The sequence below is a fragment of the Oryzias latipes genome, chromosome 8 (genome assembly GCF_002234675.1).
Source record: "Oryzias latipes chromosome 8, ASM223467v1".
In the NCBI taxonomy this organism is placed as follows: Eukaryota; Metazoa; Chordata; class Actinopteri; order Beloniformes; family Adrianichthyidae; genus Oryzias; species Oryzias latipes.
Window position 1 is genome coordinate 16,871,482 of NC_019866.2, and position 20,093 is coordinate 16,891,574.

The following is a 20,093-nucleotide window of genomic DNA, read 5'->3' on the forward strand; positions in this document are numbered from 1 at the left end:
TATATACCTTTTGCTTTATCTATATTTTTAATAAGTTTATTTAAGTATGAGGTGTCAAAAAGCGGAAATTATGATTGTTCTCCCATTGTTCTGCTGTGCACTAGCTCCCTCTTGTGGACAAACTACAACATAACACCACACAGAAGCTGTCCTTCAATTACAACTTTATTAAATACAGATCAGAAAATATAAATTTTTTTACATTAGCTCATTGTAGAATGTGCATACATCTGCTATAAAGCAGAGCTAGATAGAGAACAGAAACACTGCATAAAGGTGTATGCTGATGATGGCCAAAAGGTCTAATTAAGATGTTTATCATCTGGTTTACATTCATCTTACAAAGAAGAGGGACATAAATATTTTTAACAATATTAATACAGTTTATTACTACCCCCCCCCCCCTTGTACTGGTCTTAAAAACAATAGATTTTTTAAAAAATATCAATATCTGGACTTTTTAATATTTTGAGATCAAGAAATGTTTAATTTGGAAAAAAACAAAATAATATAATCTCATAAATGATTTTTTTAAATAAAAATATAGTTTAGAGGCATCCAAATTGATTACAACGTGGTATTTTACTTTATGAAAATGTGTTTTACATTCACACACTGGTCAACTGCACCGCTTTTCTTCTTGACTTATTGTCGAGTGACCCTGGCAACAGCCAGCTCTAATTTACGAGACAGAGCGAAAGAAATGACTGAATCACCACCTTCACCACCTGGGCTGTAGCTTTATCGTGAGACATGCATGCACGTGCGCCTATTTTGAGGATACTTTTTTTTTGTGTGCAATCACATTAGAATTGAACCTAAATAAAACTTTCTTATCCAAAGTGTTGAATCTTAAGCTAGGCTTAAACTGATTCTCCTCCTGGATCTGCAGCATTGATAGCAGTAGTAGTAGTAAGTGTACAAATATGGCAAATCTTCGCAGTCAACACTGGTACAGGTCTTTCTTCTTGCATAAACAAACCAATTGTCCCCTTTTCTTTCCTTTTATTATTGCTTTTAATCATAAGAGGAATTTGAAATCTTGTACATTTTTATTGGCAATAGTAAAACCCAAAATGAAAACTTTCATCATTGCGTTAAATTAAAGATAAATTGACACAGAGGGTGTTAAATCCAGCTTTTGAGCTCTGATTGCAAAAAAGAATCTTGAACCGGATTGTTTGTCATTAACAGGTGTATAATGGATCTAAAAATCACTCCTCCTGGATGTCTAAATTTATTTTGCACAGCAAAGAAGAGGTTAAAACCTCATTCTTCCATTTGAAGCCTCATACCCCTATCTTATTCTTCACAGCCTGTTTGTGTCTTGCCAGCACACCAGATTTCTTGGTTGCAGCTGGGAGTGAACATCCCTGATATAATATGAAAAGTCTAGATCTTGAAAATGAAAGACCTGTCTAAGTAGTAGCTACTAGTAATCCTGGGCAGAGCAGCAACTTCAAGACACCCCTCAGCGCAGTAGATTTCAGTTTATTGACTGCCAAAAAAAGCAAGTGCTTGGAGCAAATAAGCTGCTGGAACAGGATTAGTTAGTAAGAAAAATCCTGCACTTGCACCACCTGTGTCGATTAAAATCCTTCAGCATCTTCTATGACTAGAAGAGGGACACATCGGACCTCGGCCTCAACCTGTGGGCACAAAACACATCAAACTTTGTACCAGAATTGTAAATATAAACACTCTAGAGTGTCTTACTTTTGGACTGTGAATCTCCATAAGAGTGAGATGTTGCAAGAGTCCACGTCGTTTGAGGCAAAGTCCCCCACAGTCATGGCAGATCCGGGGACCCCCCCCTGGCCTCCACACGTGCTTCATACCTCCACCTCTTGTCATTCCAGATAGCCCTCGAAAACGTCCAGTTCCGTGTCAGTGTCGTAGGGAATGGAAGCCGAGTCGGACAGCACCCCGAGGTCCATCAGCGCCTGGTCCATATCCTCAGGCAGAAACACTATACCCACATTCAGGACGATATACTCCATCAGAAAGGCATAGTAGAGGATTAGGACGTTCACAAAAAACAGGCCCAAATAAAACATATATGGGAGCTCGTCCAAAAGCGATTCCACCGAATCTAGCTGGGCATGAACTGGCTGTGTCATAGAAAAAAAGGGATGCAACCGGGGCTTGGGGGTTTGTGTTTGCTAACTTTTAATTGTGGTTCTGCGGTATCATTACTGCTTCGGGCCTGGAGTCTCCATTTCGTCTCTTCCCGAATGGCCTTCCGGTGCTCGTTTATCTGTACGGTCCAGACGTCAAGGGGATGTGGAAGTTAACCGACGATCCGTTCATTGCTGTAATACTAAACTGCAATAAATATCTTGTTAGCGTAACGATGTATTATTATTTTTTGCATTGGTTCTTTGGGTTTACACAAGTCAAGTCATGCCAGCTGGCTGCAATTAAAATTAGTAACATGCCACGATATTCCAAACAGGCCTGCCTAAAAATATGTGGTCACGTCCACCAACACATTCCATGGGTGAATTTTTAAAAAATAAAAAGGCGAAATGTCTCCTTACTGCATCAAAACAGGGACAAAAAAAAGACGCGAAGGCTCTGTTATGTTATAGGCTACTGCACCCGCGAGCTGTAATCTGATAGGCCAACTGTGTGTCCATCACTGGTGTTAGCGAATAAAAAAACAGTCGCGGGTTTTAATCGTCACAGCTAGTAGACATTTTGTAGATGCAGTCAACATTCTTGATTTGACATAAGACTACATTTCCCAAACTTAAACTAAGACATGTTACGTAATGACCCTTTCCTACTGCCCCGTCTCCGCCTTTCACTGTTTCACCTCTGCCTGCTAAGGAGATTTCCGTAGATGTAGACGCAGTTTCTTTTTAAATTAAATTACGTCCCTGTCCGAAGATGTTCCCCCTTTAGACTCAAGACTGCAACCATGTTCGGGCGCTCTCGTAGCTGGGTCGGAGGACAGGGTAAAGCAAAAAACATCCACTCCCTGGACCATTTGAAGTGAGTAATTAGCACTAGCTAGCTTCTGATACATTCGCACAAACACAATTCGTTTATTTATTATTACTATTTAACCGTTTTTCTAAATTGGCGTTATAAATTTTCTTGTCGAAAATTAAAACGTTAATGTAATTGTTTTCTAGTTTTAGTTTTTGCTCCAATAAAGTAAGCTAGCTAGGCTTGTATACCAAAGTAAACGCTGCTAAAATAATTGTATAAACACTCTTTCTCTGCCATTTTTTTGTTGTTTTTTGTTTTTGTTTCAGATATATGTACCATGTTCTGACAAAAAACACCACTGTGACAGATTACAATCGTAACCTACTTGTAGAAACCATCCGCTCCATCACAGAAATCCTTATCTGGGGGGATCAAAATGACAGCTCCGTCTTTGAGTAAGTCCCGGCTGGTACTATTTCTTCTTTTCTGACTTTCTGTCAGCTGTAGCTACAATTTTTTATCGTACGGTTCCAGCTTGTGTCTTAACAAAATTTTTTGCTTGTTCATTAAGTCTTTCATTATATAGTCATTAATATTATTTAGGGAATCTACGTTTCTGATAAACAATGCTATGTTAGAGAAAAAAAAAAAATAAAGTTTAAATAGATATATATCCAAAACTAACTTTTTATTTGTTTCTCTGGATTTTTAGTTTTTTTCTGGAGAAGAATATGTTTGCCTTCTTCTTGAACATCCTGCGTCAGAAGTCTGGTCGCTACGTCTGTGTCCAGCTCCTCCAAACCCTCAACATACTGTTTGAAAACATCAGCCATGAGACTTCCCTATGTAAGTGTTGACACTCACCTATGTGGCCTTAAAATCATGGAGCAGTGGTGGAGTCTGTCCTACTTTGGATCCTGTTAAATGCTAAGAAGTGAAAGACAAACAGAGGTTTTGTATTGTTTTTATTGCCTTGTTTATATATAGCTCCAAAAGCTTTATTTATTTCAGTCCTTTGTGTTAAAACATGAACGTTCTGGCAAACAAAACTCAGAAACGATTGCTTCACATACTTAGTTATTAATAAGCGCACTTGATCAGAAGATAGGTTTTACGTTCACAGTCATTTCTAGCTGCTAGTGCAACATCTCTGTTGCTAGGTGATGAAAAATTAGCTTTTTTTCATGAAGTCTTTTGTTATTTGGGAAGATGAGTTCTTCAGCTAGACTCATCAATATCTCAGCACATGAGGGAATTTTGTTACTGCTGTGTAACTGTGTACTGCTAAAACTTTCCTTTGAATTAGGATTTAAATTAGCAGGTGATGCACAAAAATTGTTAGATCGTATGACGACAACGCATAAGTCTGATGATGTGCCACTTCAGTATTGCTGTATTTGAGAACTATATCCTCTTGAAATTGTTTTAGCAAGTCACTTAAATTTTTTCTATGATTGCAGATTATCTTTTGTCCAACAACCATGTCAATTCCATCATCGTCCACAAGTTTGACTTCTCAGATGAGGAGATCATGGCTTATTATATTTCCTTCCTGAAGACGCTGTCGCTCAAACTGAACAACCACACCGTTCACTTCTTCTACAATGAGGTGAGGCTGTGGTGTAGCAGCTTGTACAGAAATGTCAGCAGTGATAGTTCTTATGCAAACAATAAGATGAAATAACAAGAAGAGATTTTAGTGGTTCGGCCCTCAGCTACCCCAATCACATGTTAAATGTGGTTTTTGCTCAATATGTTACATCTATTGATGCCTCTGATGGGTTGGTTTAACTTTATTGTTTCCACATGGAAAGTCACAAAATTGAACAAAATTGGTAGTTTTATAAACATTTTCTTAATAATTTTTGATGAAACTTTAAGTTTCATCAAAAACTGTTAACCTGCTCTACTTCATTTTCCAGAGGTGTTTCATTTTTCTCTTTGCACTGCCATGTGTGGACAGGGAAAAGTTATTAATGTACTGTTAAAGGTACCGGTAGATGTTTTCCTGATACCAAAGTCATGTCTGAGAGCTTGTATGACACGTCAAATGACTTCACTTTCAATCCAGTAAGAAAACTAAAATACACAATTTACATAATTTATATTACTTTGGTTTGACATGTTTTTCAGTTATAGGTTTACCTTGTTTTTCAAAATAAAAAATAAATAAATGCTTGCAAGACATGTATTCCTTTAAATTTTAAACTAGGCTCCTTAAATTTAATTTTAGCTAAAAACCTGATTTTGATAAAGAATAATTATTTCTTAATCCTCAGTTTTTTTTGGGAGGAAAATTATCATTTGGGTTTATAAGTTTTTTCTTTTTAACAAATCTACAATTGAGCAGCTCTGTCTTTAATTGTTAGGGATGCCAGAATTCTTGGTTTAAATCTAACCCAGAAGTTACACCTTTGAACCGAATTGTGGGGAAAGTGAATCGTTGCGTCCCTACTGTGTTTGAATATGTCAAACACATGATAAATTCAATACATGTAATATTGTTTTTGTTAATTACACCATAATTGAAAGGATTTTCGTCACCGTTACTGGCTTATTACCAAATTAAAAAAGGATTTTTCAGTTTCTATTTTTTTTTTCTTTGTTTGTGGTTTTAGAAATTATCGTTCCCTCATTTATTGCAGGGGTTACTTTCTAAAACAGGGGTGCTCATTACGTCGATTGCGAGGGAATACTGCAAAGTCAAAGATGCAGCTGAGATGTAAAATCCTTCTGGTGGCGCTATTGGTTAACAAACCAATAGCTGAAAAATCTGTAGTCGCCATGATCATGTTTGTTTATAATTCCCTTTTTGATCACCTGATTAGTTAAGAAGTCATTTAGTCGCACCTGTCACCGGTGTTAGTTATGTTTTGTTGGTTTGATACAGAGAGGGTTCACAGGGCCCAGTATTTTTTGTTGACCGCTTCTTTACATGATTATGAACTCTGCTTTGATGGATCGTATCATAAATGTCATCTGTGGCAACGATGAAGCGGAATAAATCACGACACACAAACAAAGTGGATTTCTTGATCATAGTTTTTTGTGGAGCGCGTCGCAAACAGGACCTGCCGCAGCCTCTCTAGCGGCTCATAAGCCCGCAGCCGCTACAAAATCAGAAGATGATCTTGAACACTAGTACAAGCTCCTGGACTGGGTTTGGCTTGGAGGTCACAGCAAATGAGGGAAGGTAGAGAATCCGGTACAAGCACACAGAGATGGAATCACAGTTTACCAGGGTCAGTGTAGTTTCTGAATACAACCTGTTTGTTCAGGAGATTAACAGAGTTAACTTCACTAGGATTTACTCATGCACACACTTTCATTTGCTTTAAAAATAAATCTTGAGTTTAAGCTTTTCTTTACCTGCACATCTCACTTTATAAAAGTATTTTATAAAGCATAGAGCTCATTGCCTGCTGAGCATATTTTCTGTCACAAAAAAGCTCTTTTTCAAAAGACTTTTTTTTTTTAACTCCCACGTTTTTGAATGCTCCTGATTTACAGCGAGTTGAGCACAGAAATACAGTTTTGGACTAAATGTTTTTAGTACAGTTGGTCAAAAAAGTATTTAGTCAGCCACCAATTGTGCAAGTTTTCCCACTTAAAAAGATGAGACAGGGTTGTAATTTTCATCTTAGTTATACATCGTCTATGTGAGACGAAATCAGAATAAAAATTCAGAAAATCGCATGGTCTTATTTTTAAAGAATTTATTTTAAAATTATGGTGGAAAATAAGTATTTGGTTAATAACAGAAGTTCAACTCAATACTTTAGTCTGTACTCTTTGTTGGCAATTATAGCAGTCAAATGTTTTCCATTCCTCCATGCAGATATCCTCTAGAGCAGTGACATTTTAGTTTGCCTCACTGTATATTTCCTGTATATGTCATCGATCATTAGAAAAATTGGACAAGAACGTGATTAAATACACTAAAAAAACATTTTTGATCACAGTGAATCTTTAATCAATTTGAATAAAATGTTACTTTTGTTGCGGAAATTAGGGTTGTGCCGATGGCCGATACCATCGTCCATCATGATGGGTGAATGACCTCACGATGGAGAGACACCATTGTGATTCAACCATGTAAATGGGCCCAGAAAAATGTTTTCAGACTATAACGAACGTTCACATGGTGTCACACTTTCGGTCGGAATAAATCATTCGCACATGCGCAGTAGTGTTTGAAATACCGGAAGATGATATGAGTTCCGCCGAGCGGCTGCATACATAAATATCTGGCAGCTCGGTAATATACGAGATGATCTTCTAAACATGTTTTTATAAAGAAGCCAGGGTTAACATTAACACGGCTAACAACATTAGCCTTTGATGAACATAAAATCCATGCGGGAAATGCTGCAATCTGCATCTTGGCTGCACGTAAACATGTGGGAATAACATCAGCCTTTATTTTGTCGGGACACGACTGGAAATACAAATCCACGTGATTGTTTGAACGGTTTCTAAGGACTGAACGACATTTCTGCTTAGTTTGAAAAGCTCACACACCGCCCCAAAGCCGCTGTGTGAGCTGACGGACCGAGCTCTGCCCGGACACACACTTAGACCCGGTTCTCCTGAGTTCGGTAGCTTGTTCACCTAGAGCTGCGGGACGGATCGCAGTCCCAAGTTTCCCACACATAGCGCACACGTAACAACGCATCCTCCCTTCCCCTCAAACACAAAGCTGTAAGTCCGCGCTCCACCGGTCCACTTGACTAATTAAGTCTGGGAGGGGACTACTTATTTTCTATTTTTGTTAAAGTCACTTCCCTCAGTTTATACTGGATCATCGCGGATGAGTCATTAGTTGGGAAATAAAATAAATAAAGTAATAAATTAAAATAACAAATTATAATTATATAATTTATAATAACGGAAAATTACCCCCCTTCCCCCCCCAACGATATCATCGTCCATCCCGATGGTTCACTGCAAACATCGTCAACTGCCAATTTAAGGGACATCGCGCAACCCTGGCGGAAATGCTTTATTGTCCAGTGTTTTAAAGTCGCTGCAGTTTTTCATCTTTCTGTGCTCAATTCACCTGAGAGTGACTATGTGATGTGTTGCTCACTGGTGCCCCCCTCTCTGTCTCCCATACACAGCATACTAATGACTTTGCCCTGTACACCGAAGCCATTAAGTTTTTCAACCACCCGGAAAGCATGGTCCGCATTGCAGTCCGAACCATCACACTCAACGTCTACAAAGGTGAGTGAGGGCAGCATTGACTCACGCCAGCAAGCAAAGAGCTTGGTTGCTTCAGACTTGCGAGGACTTCCTGTCGCCTTAATTTGAGCTTTTTAGCCACCACTTCATGCTGCTTCTTTTAGCGCATAAGCATGACTAAACCGGTGACCATTTAACCATCCTAAAAGACTGTTGTGTCCTTTCTGTTTGGTTTTGTCATGTAGCAGCCCTTGATCTCATACAGTTCATTCAGGTCTCTGTTTGTGGCACAGGAATACAGATGCACTCATTTGTTGTCCAAATGAAAGCTGCTCAATTTTAACATCAGGTAAATTGACCAAAATTTGTTTTATCTTTGTGATTTAAAAAAATTAAAAGTCTGTCTTTGGCATTCACCTAGATATTTAAGTCAAATCCAACAATAATTTCATAATTTATCCTGATTTTAATGTATTTTAGTTACTTGTAAAACTCGAGAGCGTAATATAATGAATTAAATGTAATTTAAAAAATATAAATGAATTTACTTTGAATTTTGTTAAACCTTTGTTTTCAGCTGCTTTTTGTTGTAAAATCGAGTATTTGAAAATTCCACATCAATTGGATTAAATAGAATAAAGATTTAAGTTAAACATCAACATTAAACACAAACTGGTTGCCACTCCTTGGTGTTTAAAAAGCAGATTGCTTTCTGATGACGAAAAAGCTCCAGTTCTTAGTTTGGTGGACATGAGGAGGTGCAGAAAGTTGAAAAAGTTTAAACTTTCAATCCAGAAAGGGATGTCTGTCATACTACAGCATTTGTCTCAGGGTGAGAACCCACACACTCCAACTAAAACACTCAAGCTTTGCTCTTAAAATAGAAAATGAACCAAAACAAGTCAACTTGATGACAGAGTTATGACTCAAGGTCATAAACAGACTGACTTATGCCAGGATAAACCCACTGATCATAAATGTGAACCTCTGGATACATAATGCTTCATCTGCCATATTAATGTGTCGCCTACATGTGAACACCTGCCTCTGCCCTCTTGCCATGAATTCCTGATTCAGCAACTCTCATAGGGTGCAACTGAACTGCTGTCATCCATGATGCAAAATGCACTAAATTCCTCGATATTGGCTTTTAAAAAAAATCCCTCCCTAATCATCTTTTGATCCGTTTTAATAGCATAAGCATTGAAGAGCTGTACAGTTTTGAGCCAGATACCAGCTCAGGCAAGGAAAACGTGTATATTGATGACATAAATGGATCTAGTCGTCTACTGGTGGATACATCAGAATGGGGCGGAGCTGGGACCTTGTGACCCGGCCATCGTATTTTTTAAATCACAAATATGATCTCTTTCAAACATGATTTCTTCATTCGCCACTGAATCACAACAGTTTGAATGAAGAAATACTCAAAATTGCAAGTTTAAGTTAAATTTTCTTGTAAATGTCCCCCATCATCATTAAGAAATGCTGGAGGAGGAAAAATGCCCCACCCACACACACACACACACACACACTGCGAAAAAACTGTGACAAAATAAGCCAAATATGTTCAACTTTAATTCCATATCAAAATCTTAAACATTTCTGCTGCTAGAAACTGGAAAAAAAAAAAAAGGTTCATTCACTTTGTAAGAACTATCACATTGAACCTATATGCAAAAAGAAACAAAAAGTTGTGTTAATGGCTTTAATATCTGTGTTAAAGGTTTTTTCACTCTTGAGGAATTGGAGTAAAAGTTTTTTTATAGCTCGAAATTGAACTTGATGCTTCTTTTATCTAAATTCTAAATTTATATGTACCTCAACAAATAAAATACTTGGAAAATAATTTCCACTACAGCACAGATTTTTCTCCTTTAAAAATTCTTTAGCCTTTTAACTGTGAAAAACAAACAAAAAAACAACTAAAAATGAGCTCCAATATGTCTGGGTATCATTGAAATTCCTGTCCAAGTTTGTCCATTGTTTGCAGTTTTTGCTGCCTGCAAGCTTGTCTGCCACAACGCCACAAACGCCCTTGTATTCACATTAACCCTTGTGTCTGTTTCCCCTCTCCAACTACTCCTCCTACTCTTCCTCTTCTTGTCTCTTTCCTCCTCTTCCTCTATGCACCCCATCTGCCTAACTGCAGTTTCATGTAAGTTGGTTCCATTCATTCAACCTTTTTTTTCTCTCAGGGCTGGGTTTATCAACAAAACGCTGAGTCAGTGTATTCTTTACGTTTTTTATTTATGGGTACAAAAAGTTTTATTACATCTGTTAAGTAATATGTTTTTCACTATTTTAAAGTATATACTGTATGTTAAAGTAAATCTGTCATTTTTTGTTGTTACCCAGCCCTGCTTGTTCCTAATGGTATATATTTAAAAACAAGGTTGCAATGGTGTCAGGTGTCACGGCCTGCGTCACGGCTGCAAGACCTCAGTCAACTTCGAAATGTGTGTTTTTCTGTTGTATGTCTGATCTTGTTCGAGTGGTACTGGAATTTAAATTTCCCCTTGTGGGATTAATAAAGTATAATTAAATTGAATTGAATATTATTGAAATGTAGCTTTCAAATACACATGTATGTACTTTGATTGGCCCTTTACCACATTCTTGCAAACATGCATGCCAAGTTTTGTCTTGATTTTGTTTTTCTTCTTTTTGTGTGTAACTTTTAAATACTGACCTCACATATTTGCTCATTTATTTAGTTTTTCTTTTGGTATTTCTGATAGTTTTGTGACTCTCTATGTTGATATTTTGGCTGCTCATTTGTTTCCTAGCATCCTTTGTTTACTCTTATAGAAAAATGGATTCTAGTTTTTATTCCCTCACTTAGGGGTGAATATAGAGATCTAGACTGTACTGTTTTGTTTTTTTTGGTTGCTGTCATTTTTTCAAAATCAACAAAGAAGACATCTTTTGAAGTATCTCAATAAGACCTAATCGGAGTACAGGCTTTTTATTCTTAATGCTTTTGATTTGAAATGGTTTTTTTTTCTTACTTTAAATCTTAGAACATTCATTTTTCAAAATAAAATACCCATTAGTTCTTCTATTGTAAATAGTTAAGGCTTTGGGTTTTATTTCTCGTTTTTGAGCTTTAACTCATGTTTTTATGTTATGTTGTTTACTTAAGATCTCTTAATGTTTGAAGAGCATTTTTTTTTTTACTTTAATCTCTGTTTTACTCTGTCATTTCCTCCAGTGGACAACCAGCACATGCTGCACTACATTCGGGATAAAACCGCAGTCCCATATTTCAGTAACCTGGTGTGGTTTATTGGTAGCCATGTCATCGAGCTGGACAAGTGTGTGCAGACAGATGAAGAGTAAGTTCTGCAGGCTCCTGCAGTGGCTTTTAGAGGTCAGGTTTGTGTCAGGAATGTTAGCTTTATCTTCCTTCTAGATTACCTGTTGATTTACAACCCCCCCCCCACACACACACAAAAATGCCATGTGTCTGCATCTACCTCAGGCATAAGAACAAAGGAAAGCTGAGTGACCTGGTAGCGGAGCATCTCGACCATCTCCACTATCTGAACGACATCCTCATCATCAACTGTGAATTCCTGAACGACGTGTTAACTGATCACCTCCTAAACCGCCTCTTCCTGCCCCTCTACGTTTACTCCTTGGTTTGTCCTGAAATAGTATGTTCAATTTAATTCAATTCATTTTTATTTATGTAGTCCTAGAACTAGACAGACCCTGGGCATCCCTGCCCTTAGACACTCATTTTCGGTTACCCACTGTCACACCTGACTGACTTGGTTCCATTCATGCTGTTGGATTTAAGTGAAGATCTTTAAAATAAAAAAAAATAAAAAATTTAATTTACCATGCATGTCTTTATAATGCAATGTGTTTCTGTGTCATTTTTTAACATTTACTTCTTGTCTTTTGAATTGAATCATCAGTACTTTTTGGGTAATTTTTTAATAAAGTTTATTTGTAGTTTTTTTTTTTTTTGTTATTTAACGTTTCGCTCAGATACCTGACTCTTCCTCAGCATGGTTGACACTTGAAGCTATATCTTCATTTAAGTCACCTAATTTTATTTTTGAAAATGCGAACATCTGTGAAAAAGTGAAAAAATCTGATTTTCCAACTTCTCCATTCCTGTTTGACACCAATATTCACATTTTCATATTTAGAAACTAAGTGAACACTTGAAAAAACAACGAACGTGTACATTACGGTAAACAATAAATGTGGTCTATTTGAACCATTTTTCTTAACTTCTCTTTTCTTTTTTCAGTCTGAAGAACGGAAGATTAACCCTCAGGTGTCCCTTTACCTGCTGTCTCAAGTAAGCAGCACAGCTAACACTGGTCATGACCAAAGTGCCTCATTGATGTATCAATCATTCTTTATCAGCTTTTTGAAAGGCTCAGTATGTATTTCATTCATACTATAAAGTTGCGTTCATACCAAACATCATTCGCACAAAAAATTTGCATCGGCCGCCTCTCATTCCCTGGGTGGCATATTCTCTGCTTGCCGCCTGTCCAAAAATGTGTTCCTTAGCTTGATGCCCTGGCCGCGTTGGGAAGAGCTTCCAGCTTATGTTTTTAGCTTAATTGCTACATGGAGCAGTGTCGTGTGTATCTCATTTACAGTGCATGAAAGACTTAGATGATGTTGAAAGATCAGGTTTATTTATTTTAAAGAGCTTTACAAAAACATGGGAAATCGTGTCTCCTTGTCTGGGTTCATAAAATCATTCAGGGATTCTCCCGCTTCTGTGTCTAAAAGACAGCCGCTACCGCGGTCTTTCCGTCTTTTGCTGTTTAGATGAAAATAGGAAAAATATCATAAAGTTCAGCAGGCTGACAAAGTGGCCTCATTATGCTGTGGGCAGCAGGTCTCTGTCTGGCTGCCACTTCATCCCCCGGGAGCCGGCATAGTGATCGCTCCAGCCCCATGGACCCTGCGACAGATTGTCTAGGGCAGGGCTGGCTAAACTTTTCGAGTCGTCGTCCACAAAGGGTTCTAAAATTAGATAAGAGGGCTGGACCAGGAGCAGATGCATGGGGCATTCTGGTAATCCACCTTATAAGAGAAAAAAAAAACACAATCTATGGTATCTAGTGATATTTATGCTACCACACAAAACTTTCTAAGTTGCAAATGAAAATATTAAATATTTGCTTTTAATCCAGAATCCAAATCGTGGTTAGACTTAGACTTATGTGGAAAGATCAACCTGTAAGATATACCATTTATTAGTCAAACAGTTAAAAATACACGACTGCTTCCAAAGTATTAATATAAATGCCACTTTAACAGCCTGGTGGGAATTTCTTAAAGTGTCAAACTGCTCACTTTAACTGTGCAAAATGACACCCATCCAGGGCTCCAGACTGGGAGCAATTGGTCGCATTTTGCGACCAAAATTTGAGTGTGCGACTGAATTTTACATCCAGTCGCACATGCGCGACCAGTTAATTTGCCTCCCCCACCCTCCGTATTTTTTTATACATTAAACGTGGAAGGGGCACGTCAATGATCAATGAAATAATCAATGAGACGCGAGCGCACACGGACGCAGGCTGACACACACACTCGCGCACATGAAACGCTAGCACGTACACTCTCGCGTGATACCTGTCTGTGAGGCGGCCACTGCGTGTGAGAAGAATAGGGAAAGCCACTGTGAGTGGCTAAAATGCGTGGAGGGGAGGGGCCTATAGATAATCGAGCGCGCGTAAACATCTGTGGGAAGGAAACAGAGACAAATATCACAACCTGATATGTGCGTCTGAGCTATGAGTAAGTGAACTATTGATTCATTCTTCCGACCTGCGGCTAGTGTACCAGTGCCAGAGTGTACAGCAGGGGTCTCAAACTCGCGGCCCGCAGGCTATTTGCGGCCCCCAAGATGATATTTTGCGGTCCCCGCCTTAATATGAAGGTTTAATGTTACTGCAGCTCGCCAGTTTGTACGAATGACACTTTTTCATTGTCGTGGGCGAAGCTGACCAACCAATCACAGTGGAGGAAATGACTCTTGGGGGCGTGACAATGACAGGGTTTGAAAGCAGGACACCTGACAGCCCCCTCCCTCCCCGGACCACATTAAGGAGTTCCTTACTTTCCTTTAGAACGTATTTATTCGCTCGTAATTTTCTACATACATGCAGTCCGTGCTGAACTTTTCTCTGGGTCACACAGACCCGGAGGAAGGTTTAGGTTTTGGTTACGGTTATGGCGGCGCATCAAACGGGTTACAGCAGCACACCGCTCCCGTCCCGCGGGAGTCGGGTCAGCTGAGGAGAATAAATGTCCCACACCTACATGCGTGACAGCTAACGGGGCTTGAACTTTAAACACGCTCGAGCAAAAACAACATTAGTATTAGACTCACTGAAAATAAGTGGGGAAAATGCAACGATAGACGTGTTTGACATGAACCGGCACCTCGCCTGGATTGTTGGGGACACCAGGCGGGGGGGCTGTGAGATGAAAGCGAATCTGCAGCAAGACTAAAGGAGAACAGGAAATTGGAGTTGTCCTTAACATTCAATTTAGTTTAATATTCTTCTCCCCCTTAGTATGATCTGTGTTATTATATATTTTATGATTATTTTAATGTTTTGTGATGTATGTAGCCTTTTTTTAATGAATTGGTATTTTAAATTATTTTAATTAATCACTCCACTACAAAAACCATCAGGATACATGTCCCATAATGCATTGTTTTGTAGTCTGTAGGGCAGCTTTCAGTCAGTTCAGTTTCCAGCTGTGTCCGGGTAGGTTTGCCCCTTGCTCCCACCCCTTTCTGGCGATATTTTTGTGATGATTGACAGTTGATGTTGGAGCAAAAACAAAAATATATGTCACACACCAGGTGATCGGCGCAGCATTGAGTTCACCTGGGTGATCTCAAACACGCTTATTGTGCATCTTGGCTGCACCTATTTGGTGTCTGTCACAAAGATAAATTTCCATCTGTTTTCTTTACTATTTGTACTGTCATGACAGCGATGCTGCTGTCAGTTTACCTTCTTGTTGCATCTTCAAAAGTGCAGAATAAAATGTGACACTGAATTTGAAACAGCACATTGTAATTTCTGCATCTATTATTAAAGTATTTATTAGTAATACAGTGGAAATTAGTAGATTTGGTTAGCATGTTGATTTACGGTATGCGCCCCTAAAATTTCTGGTTGTGCCCCTAAAATTTTCAGTTAGGGGCCACTGTGCTCCTAGTGAAAAAAGTTAGTCTGGAGCCCTGCCATCTGGAACAACCCAGACATCCTTAAAAACAAAAAAATGTGACACTTCCCAGCTTGGCAAGCAGGGGGCATAGCACTACTAGAACACTTAATTATTGATTGAAGATTCATAACACCCCAGGACCTTCAAGAAAAACATGGAATAAATAACTTCTTGGAATACCAGCAACATGAATCTATCATTACCGTATTTTCCGGACTATAAGCCGCTACTTTTGTCACGAACTTACGACCCTGCGGCTTATTCAATGATTACATTTATGTTTTTATTTAACGGCCGCCAGTAGCGCTCCGGCAGTCTCAGAGGGGAAACTGCCTGCAAAATTCTATGTCCAGCAACAAACGCGCTTGCTTTAATACACACTGAAGCAGCCAGACAGCATGGACCTCACTTCAGCTCTTAGACACTACAGTGATGGTGCAATAAAAGAAGCACCCATGCTCAGCTACATCCCACAATCCTTTGGTGCCATTAGACCCAACGTGCACGTGACCGCCACTACATTATGACACAGCTTTCAATTTAAAAGCAATCGTTAAAAGCAGTGTGAAAAAAATCCACCATCACCAACAGGTTTTGGAAATGCCGGTCTGCTGCGTGCCAGAAGTTTCCTTCACTGTTGTGGAAGGAAACTTCTGGTGCACAGCGCACCGCGCGTGCTTATAAGTCACTGCTGCTCTCTTTTACTGGTATGTTTTTTCAACTAGCCCTTGCGTTCTGCTGCAGCTCCCTGCTCCTTCTTAAACACGCACGCGGTTTCATCACATATACATCCTCAATCTGCAACACAGTGTGTCGAACCGGGGGTTAGCCCCGCCTTAAACCCCTAAAACTCATGGGAAGTGGGGAATCTCACTCACACATTTACACACTGGTGGCCGCTCCGCTGCCAAACACAGGCGCCCGCCTACCACCAGAGGCAAGGTGGGGTTCAGTGTCTTGCCCAAGGACACTTCGACTCATGGGCATGCAAGGCGGGAATCGAACCTGCAATCTTACGATCAAGGGTCGACCGCCCTACCGCTGCACCACGGCCGCCCCCGTCCAGAAGTAGTTACCTCTTTGATCAATTTTTCAATGATTAAAACTCTCTCCAAAACATATAATATCTTATTCAACTGAGATTTGTAACATTTCAATTCAACAAAATGGGATGCAGTCTTGAGCATCAGTACAGATCAAAATTTCTGGTCAGAAATTTGTTCAAACACGTTTAAACTGACAAAATGTCCAAACTTGCAACTAATCCAATTCAAAACTCTTCACAGAATTTACTATACTGGACAGAGGATGTTCATGATGGGTCTCAGAAACTCCGACATTAGGGAGCATTGCGATAGTAATCTACCCGACAGTGACATACACGCACTGTGGTTCTGCACACCTGTCCAGGCTCGCTGGCAACAGGTATGTGCTGATCTATAAGTCTGGCTTAATGTTTCAATCACGGCTTCATTGTCACTGTGTGCCATCGATACAGAGAATGATTAGTATCTGCCCTGCCCTGGGCCTGGGGGTGTCCGGGTCTCTGTAGTGTGGGTTTTGGTCCTTGGTCTCGTGCGCTGGCCTTCTCTAAAATTCCAACTATGGGTGAGCCTGGTCAGGCCATGTTTATAACATTCCTTGTGGACCCCCACCACTCTTGGGAGTCTCCCTCAGCGTCTCTCCTGGACCAACTGTGGGGTGGGTCGTTGGCTGCCTGGACCATTGAGCGGATCTCCCTTGGGGGGCCCTGCTCCGTGCCTGGAGTCGGGGTGGGGGGATGCTGAGAACTCCTGGGTGGTAGTGGGCTACTTGTCTAGGGCTGGGGGTGCTCTCCGGGGGCGGGGCCCTGCTTTGGGTCCTTCTGGCGCGGCGGGGGGGGGGGGGGGGGGGGTGCTCTGGTTAGGCTGGGCCTTGCACTCTCTTTGTCCCCCTTATGCCTCCCCCCTCTCTGGCTTTAGGGGGCCCCTGTGGCGGTCCTGCTGGCCCTGACCTGGTTGGCAGATACGATTGCCCGGCGGCCGGTTGTTCTCTATCTGCTACCGTGCAGATGTTGGGGGCTTTCTGTGACTGCTGCTGCAGCGGGGGTCTTGTTGTAGGGATGACTGGGCACTCTTCTTCCTTCTTTTTACATTCCATCATCCACCTCAGAAGAACATAAACACTCATGCAGTTACATTTTGACAATGAAAAAGCATTTCTGTTAATCCATTTTAATTGTCGAAATAGACATTTCTAGATGAACTTTGCTACACATTTACAAGAGAACTATTTGAAAATGAAATGTCAAATACCATTTTCATTATTATTTTAATTAAGTGACAGAATTAGCAGTGTTGAAGAAGAGAATGAAAAAGCACTTTGACAGATTGCTTTTTGTTTTGAATAATGAGTCAAAAAATGCAGCTTCATTTTGAGATTGAAAAAGCATTTCTGGTATTGACTTTTATTTTTAATTATGCTACAGAATTGCTTCCATACATGGCTGCCATCAAACAGCCTGCTGATTTTTCTAACCAATCAAATCTCCATGTTTATCTAACATGGTGTTTGCTACCTAGACTCAGAAGCTGAACCAGCACTTTTTACCCTCGATTTAGTCTTGTAGACTAAAGAACAATTTATTTTCAATTATTTTAAAAATAATTAATACATGGCTGCACGGTGGCGCAGTGGTTAGCGCTCTTGCCTCACAGCAAGAAGGCCTCCAGTTCAAGTCCCGACTGGGGGACATGAAAAAAAACAACATCAACGGGGGACCTTTGTATGTGGATTTTGCATGTTCTCCCCGTGCAAGCGTGGGTTCTCTCCGGGGTCTCCGGCTTCCTCCCACCGTCCAAAAACATGCTTCATAGGTGAATTGGCAACTCTAAATTGTCCCTAGGTGTGAGAGTGAATGGGTGTGTGTTTGTGGACATTCTACCCTGCGACAGACTGGCGACCTGTCCAGGTTTCCCCCTGCCTTCGCCCACAAGTGGCTGGGATAGGCTCCGGCAGCCCCGTGACCCCGAAAGGGAAAAACGGTACAGAAAATGAATGAATGAATGAATTCAAACATTCTTTCTTTTTTCTTTTTTAGCTTTTATTATTTTTTATTTTGTCAGATTCGTGCATTTATGGCTGAAGATCTCCTGAAACTGTAAAGTTTATCTGCTTCCAATACGCTAAATCAACAGGCCTGTGTGTAATCTGTGAATCCTCCGGAGAAAAATATTAGTAAGAAGTTTGATTTTCTTTAAGATCTGTTTGAAAATTAAATAAAGAGAGACAGATTTAAAGCGCATATTATTTATGCTTCACATGTATTTTGGAGCAGCAGTAATAAGCAAAACAATGATATCAGAAGAAGCATTTTAAAATTTAATGTTCATTTTCACAGCATCTTATTTTTAAGAACTCATGTGCTTTTGTCCAAAGTGTAAAAAAAATTTGCTCATAAAAAATACTATTTTCTCTTCATATTTCAACATTTATCGATGAAAATAAAATAATAGTTCAAGTACAAATCTTAATCGTAATAAAATGTTACTTCCGCGTGGACGGAGTCAGAGCTCGGACGTTTATTTCTGCTGCAGACATTTTAAACACGCTCGTCGCTACACTAACATAAATACCGTAATTTCCGGATTATAAGATGCTACTTTTGTCACACGCTTTCAACCCTGCGGTTTATTCAATGATCTTGCTAATTTATGCTTTTTTTTTTTTCTTTTAATGCATTTTCTTCTAACGGCCGCTAGGGGCGCTCCGCCAGAAAGGGTAAAGGCCCGTACACACCGGGACGAATATTCGCCAGTGTTTTCCGCCACGTTTTTTGTGTTCACACCCAGGCGATTTTCGCTGACAATGAGCCGATCGAACATGCAATTTCATTCCCTGAGATTGGATGGCGCTTTATGTAAATCAGAAGTACTCCTGTACACAATGTAGCGCTGCGCAACTTTACGCTTCTTAAAGTTGCTTTTCACTCAGAAGAAGAGAGCAAGTATTTACGCACTTGTCAGAATCATACAAAGAAAATATGAATATTTCCAGCACCAGTAGCTCCAGCTCCAGTTCCAGCGATGAAGAAATTATTGTTCTGTTGAATGATGAAAGACGCCAGAAAAGACGTCGATTTTGGGTACATCCCATAGTTACGAGAAGAGAAGAACATGGGGAGTTTTATCGACTGGTACAAGAGCTGAAAATGTATCATGATCGTTTTCGGGGAGATTTTAGAATGTCCGTCGTGAGTGCATCTTCTTCGTCTTATTTCTTCGCGGCAGTGTAGACGCTACTTGGCGTATATCTTCTTCGCCGTGACGTATGTGTGCTCAGGAAGACAGTTTTGTGTTTGAGCGCCCCCAAGTTGTGTTTTACTGTAACTTCAGAAGATCCAGACACGTGTGCAAAAGCGCCATTCTCATTGGTCGTATAGTTTTGGACGTGGCGCGTCAAACCAAAAAAACGAACCCGAGGCGTTTTTAAAAAAATGCCGCTTTTACGCGTGGCGTTTTTTGCGTCGGTGTGCACACTCACATTGGTGCCCTTTGTTTAGTCACGAGGCGTTAAACCTCGGCGAATATCGCGCGTTCGTCCCGGTGTGTACGGGCCTTAAGAGTGAGACAGGGAATACGGTATGTGTGTCGAGGAAGACGCAAGTTTAATGTAAATTCCCACTTTGTGAATGAATAGCACGAACAGACCCTCATCATGGAAAATGCAAGAAGAAATGCATATGACGTAGCTTTCAAGTTAAA

General features: G+C 40.0%; 2 protein-coding genes across 10 annotated transcripts in view; one reads left to right on the forward strand and one right to left on the reverse strand.

Annotated features, from left to right (window-relative positions):
* Positions 1-1,240: 1,240 nt before the first annotated feature.
* Positions 1,241-2,594, reverse strand: dexi (Dexi homolog). The gene is made up of 2 exons (XM_020701667.2): positions 1,717-2,594; positions 1,241-1,649 (listed from the first exon to the last, which is right to left on the reverse strand). Exon 1 carries the CDS (start codon positions 2,118-2,120, stop codon positions 1,851-1,853), a length of 270 nt encoding a protein of 89 aa, XP_020557326.1. The 5' UTR covers positions 2,121-2,594; the 3' UTR covers positions 1,241-1,649; positions 1,717-1,850.
* Positions 2,595-2,697: 103 nt separating this feature from the next.
* Positions 2,698-20,093, forward strand: part of clec16a (C-type lectin domain containing 16A) — a 111,233-nt gene continuing 93,837 nt past the window's right edge. For 5 of the 9 annotated variants that reach the window (XM_023957695.1, XM_020701660.2, XM_020701663.2 and 2 more), the window contains exons 1-9: positions 2,701-2,997; positions 3,264-3,392; positions 3,650-3,783; positions 4,398-4,546; positions 8,058-8,163; positions 10,274-10,279; positions 11,336-11,459; positions 11,606-11,780; positions 12,389-12,439. In XM_023957695.1, coding sequence (XP_023813463.1) covers positions 2,924-2,997; positions 3,264-3,392; positions 3,650-3,783; positions 4,398-4,546; positions 8,058-8,163; positions 10,274-10,279; positions 11,336-11,459; positions 11,606-11,780; positions 12,389-12,439 — 948 coding nt within the window. In that variant the 5' untranslated portion in view covers positions 2,701-2,923. Of the gene's footprint in view, positions 2,998-3,263; positions 3,393-3,649; positions 3,784-4,397; positions 4,547-8,057; positions 8,164-10,273; positions 10,280-11,335; positions 11,460-11,605; positions 11,781-12,388; positions 12,440-20,093 lie in introns of all 9 variants that reach the window. The other 4 variants (XM_020701659.2, XM_020701662.2, XM_023957693.1 and 1 more) reach the window with 3 other exon arrangements.

Coding starts and splice junctions, on each gene's coding strand:
- dexi (XM_020701667.2), bottom strand. CDS start 2,120: ATGACACAGCCAGTTCATGCCCAGCTAGATTCGGTGGAATCGCTTTTG.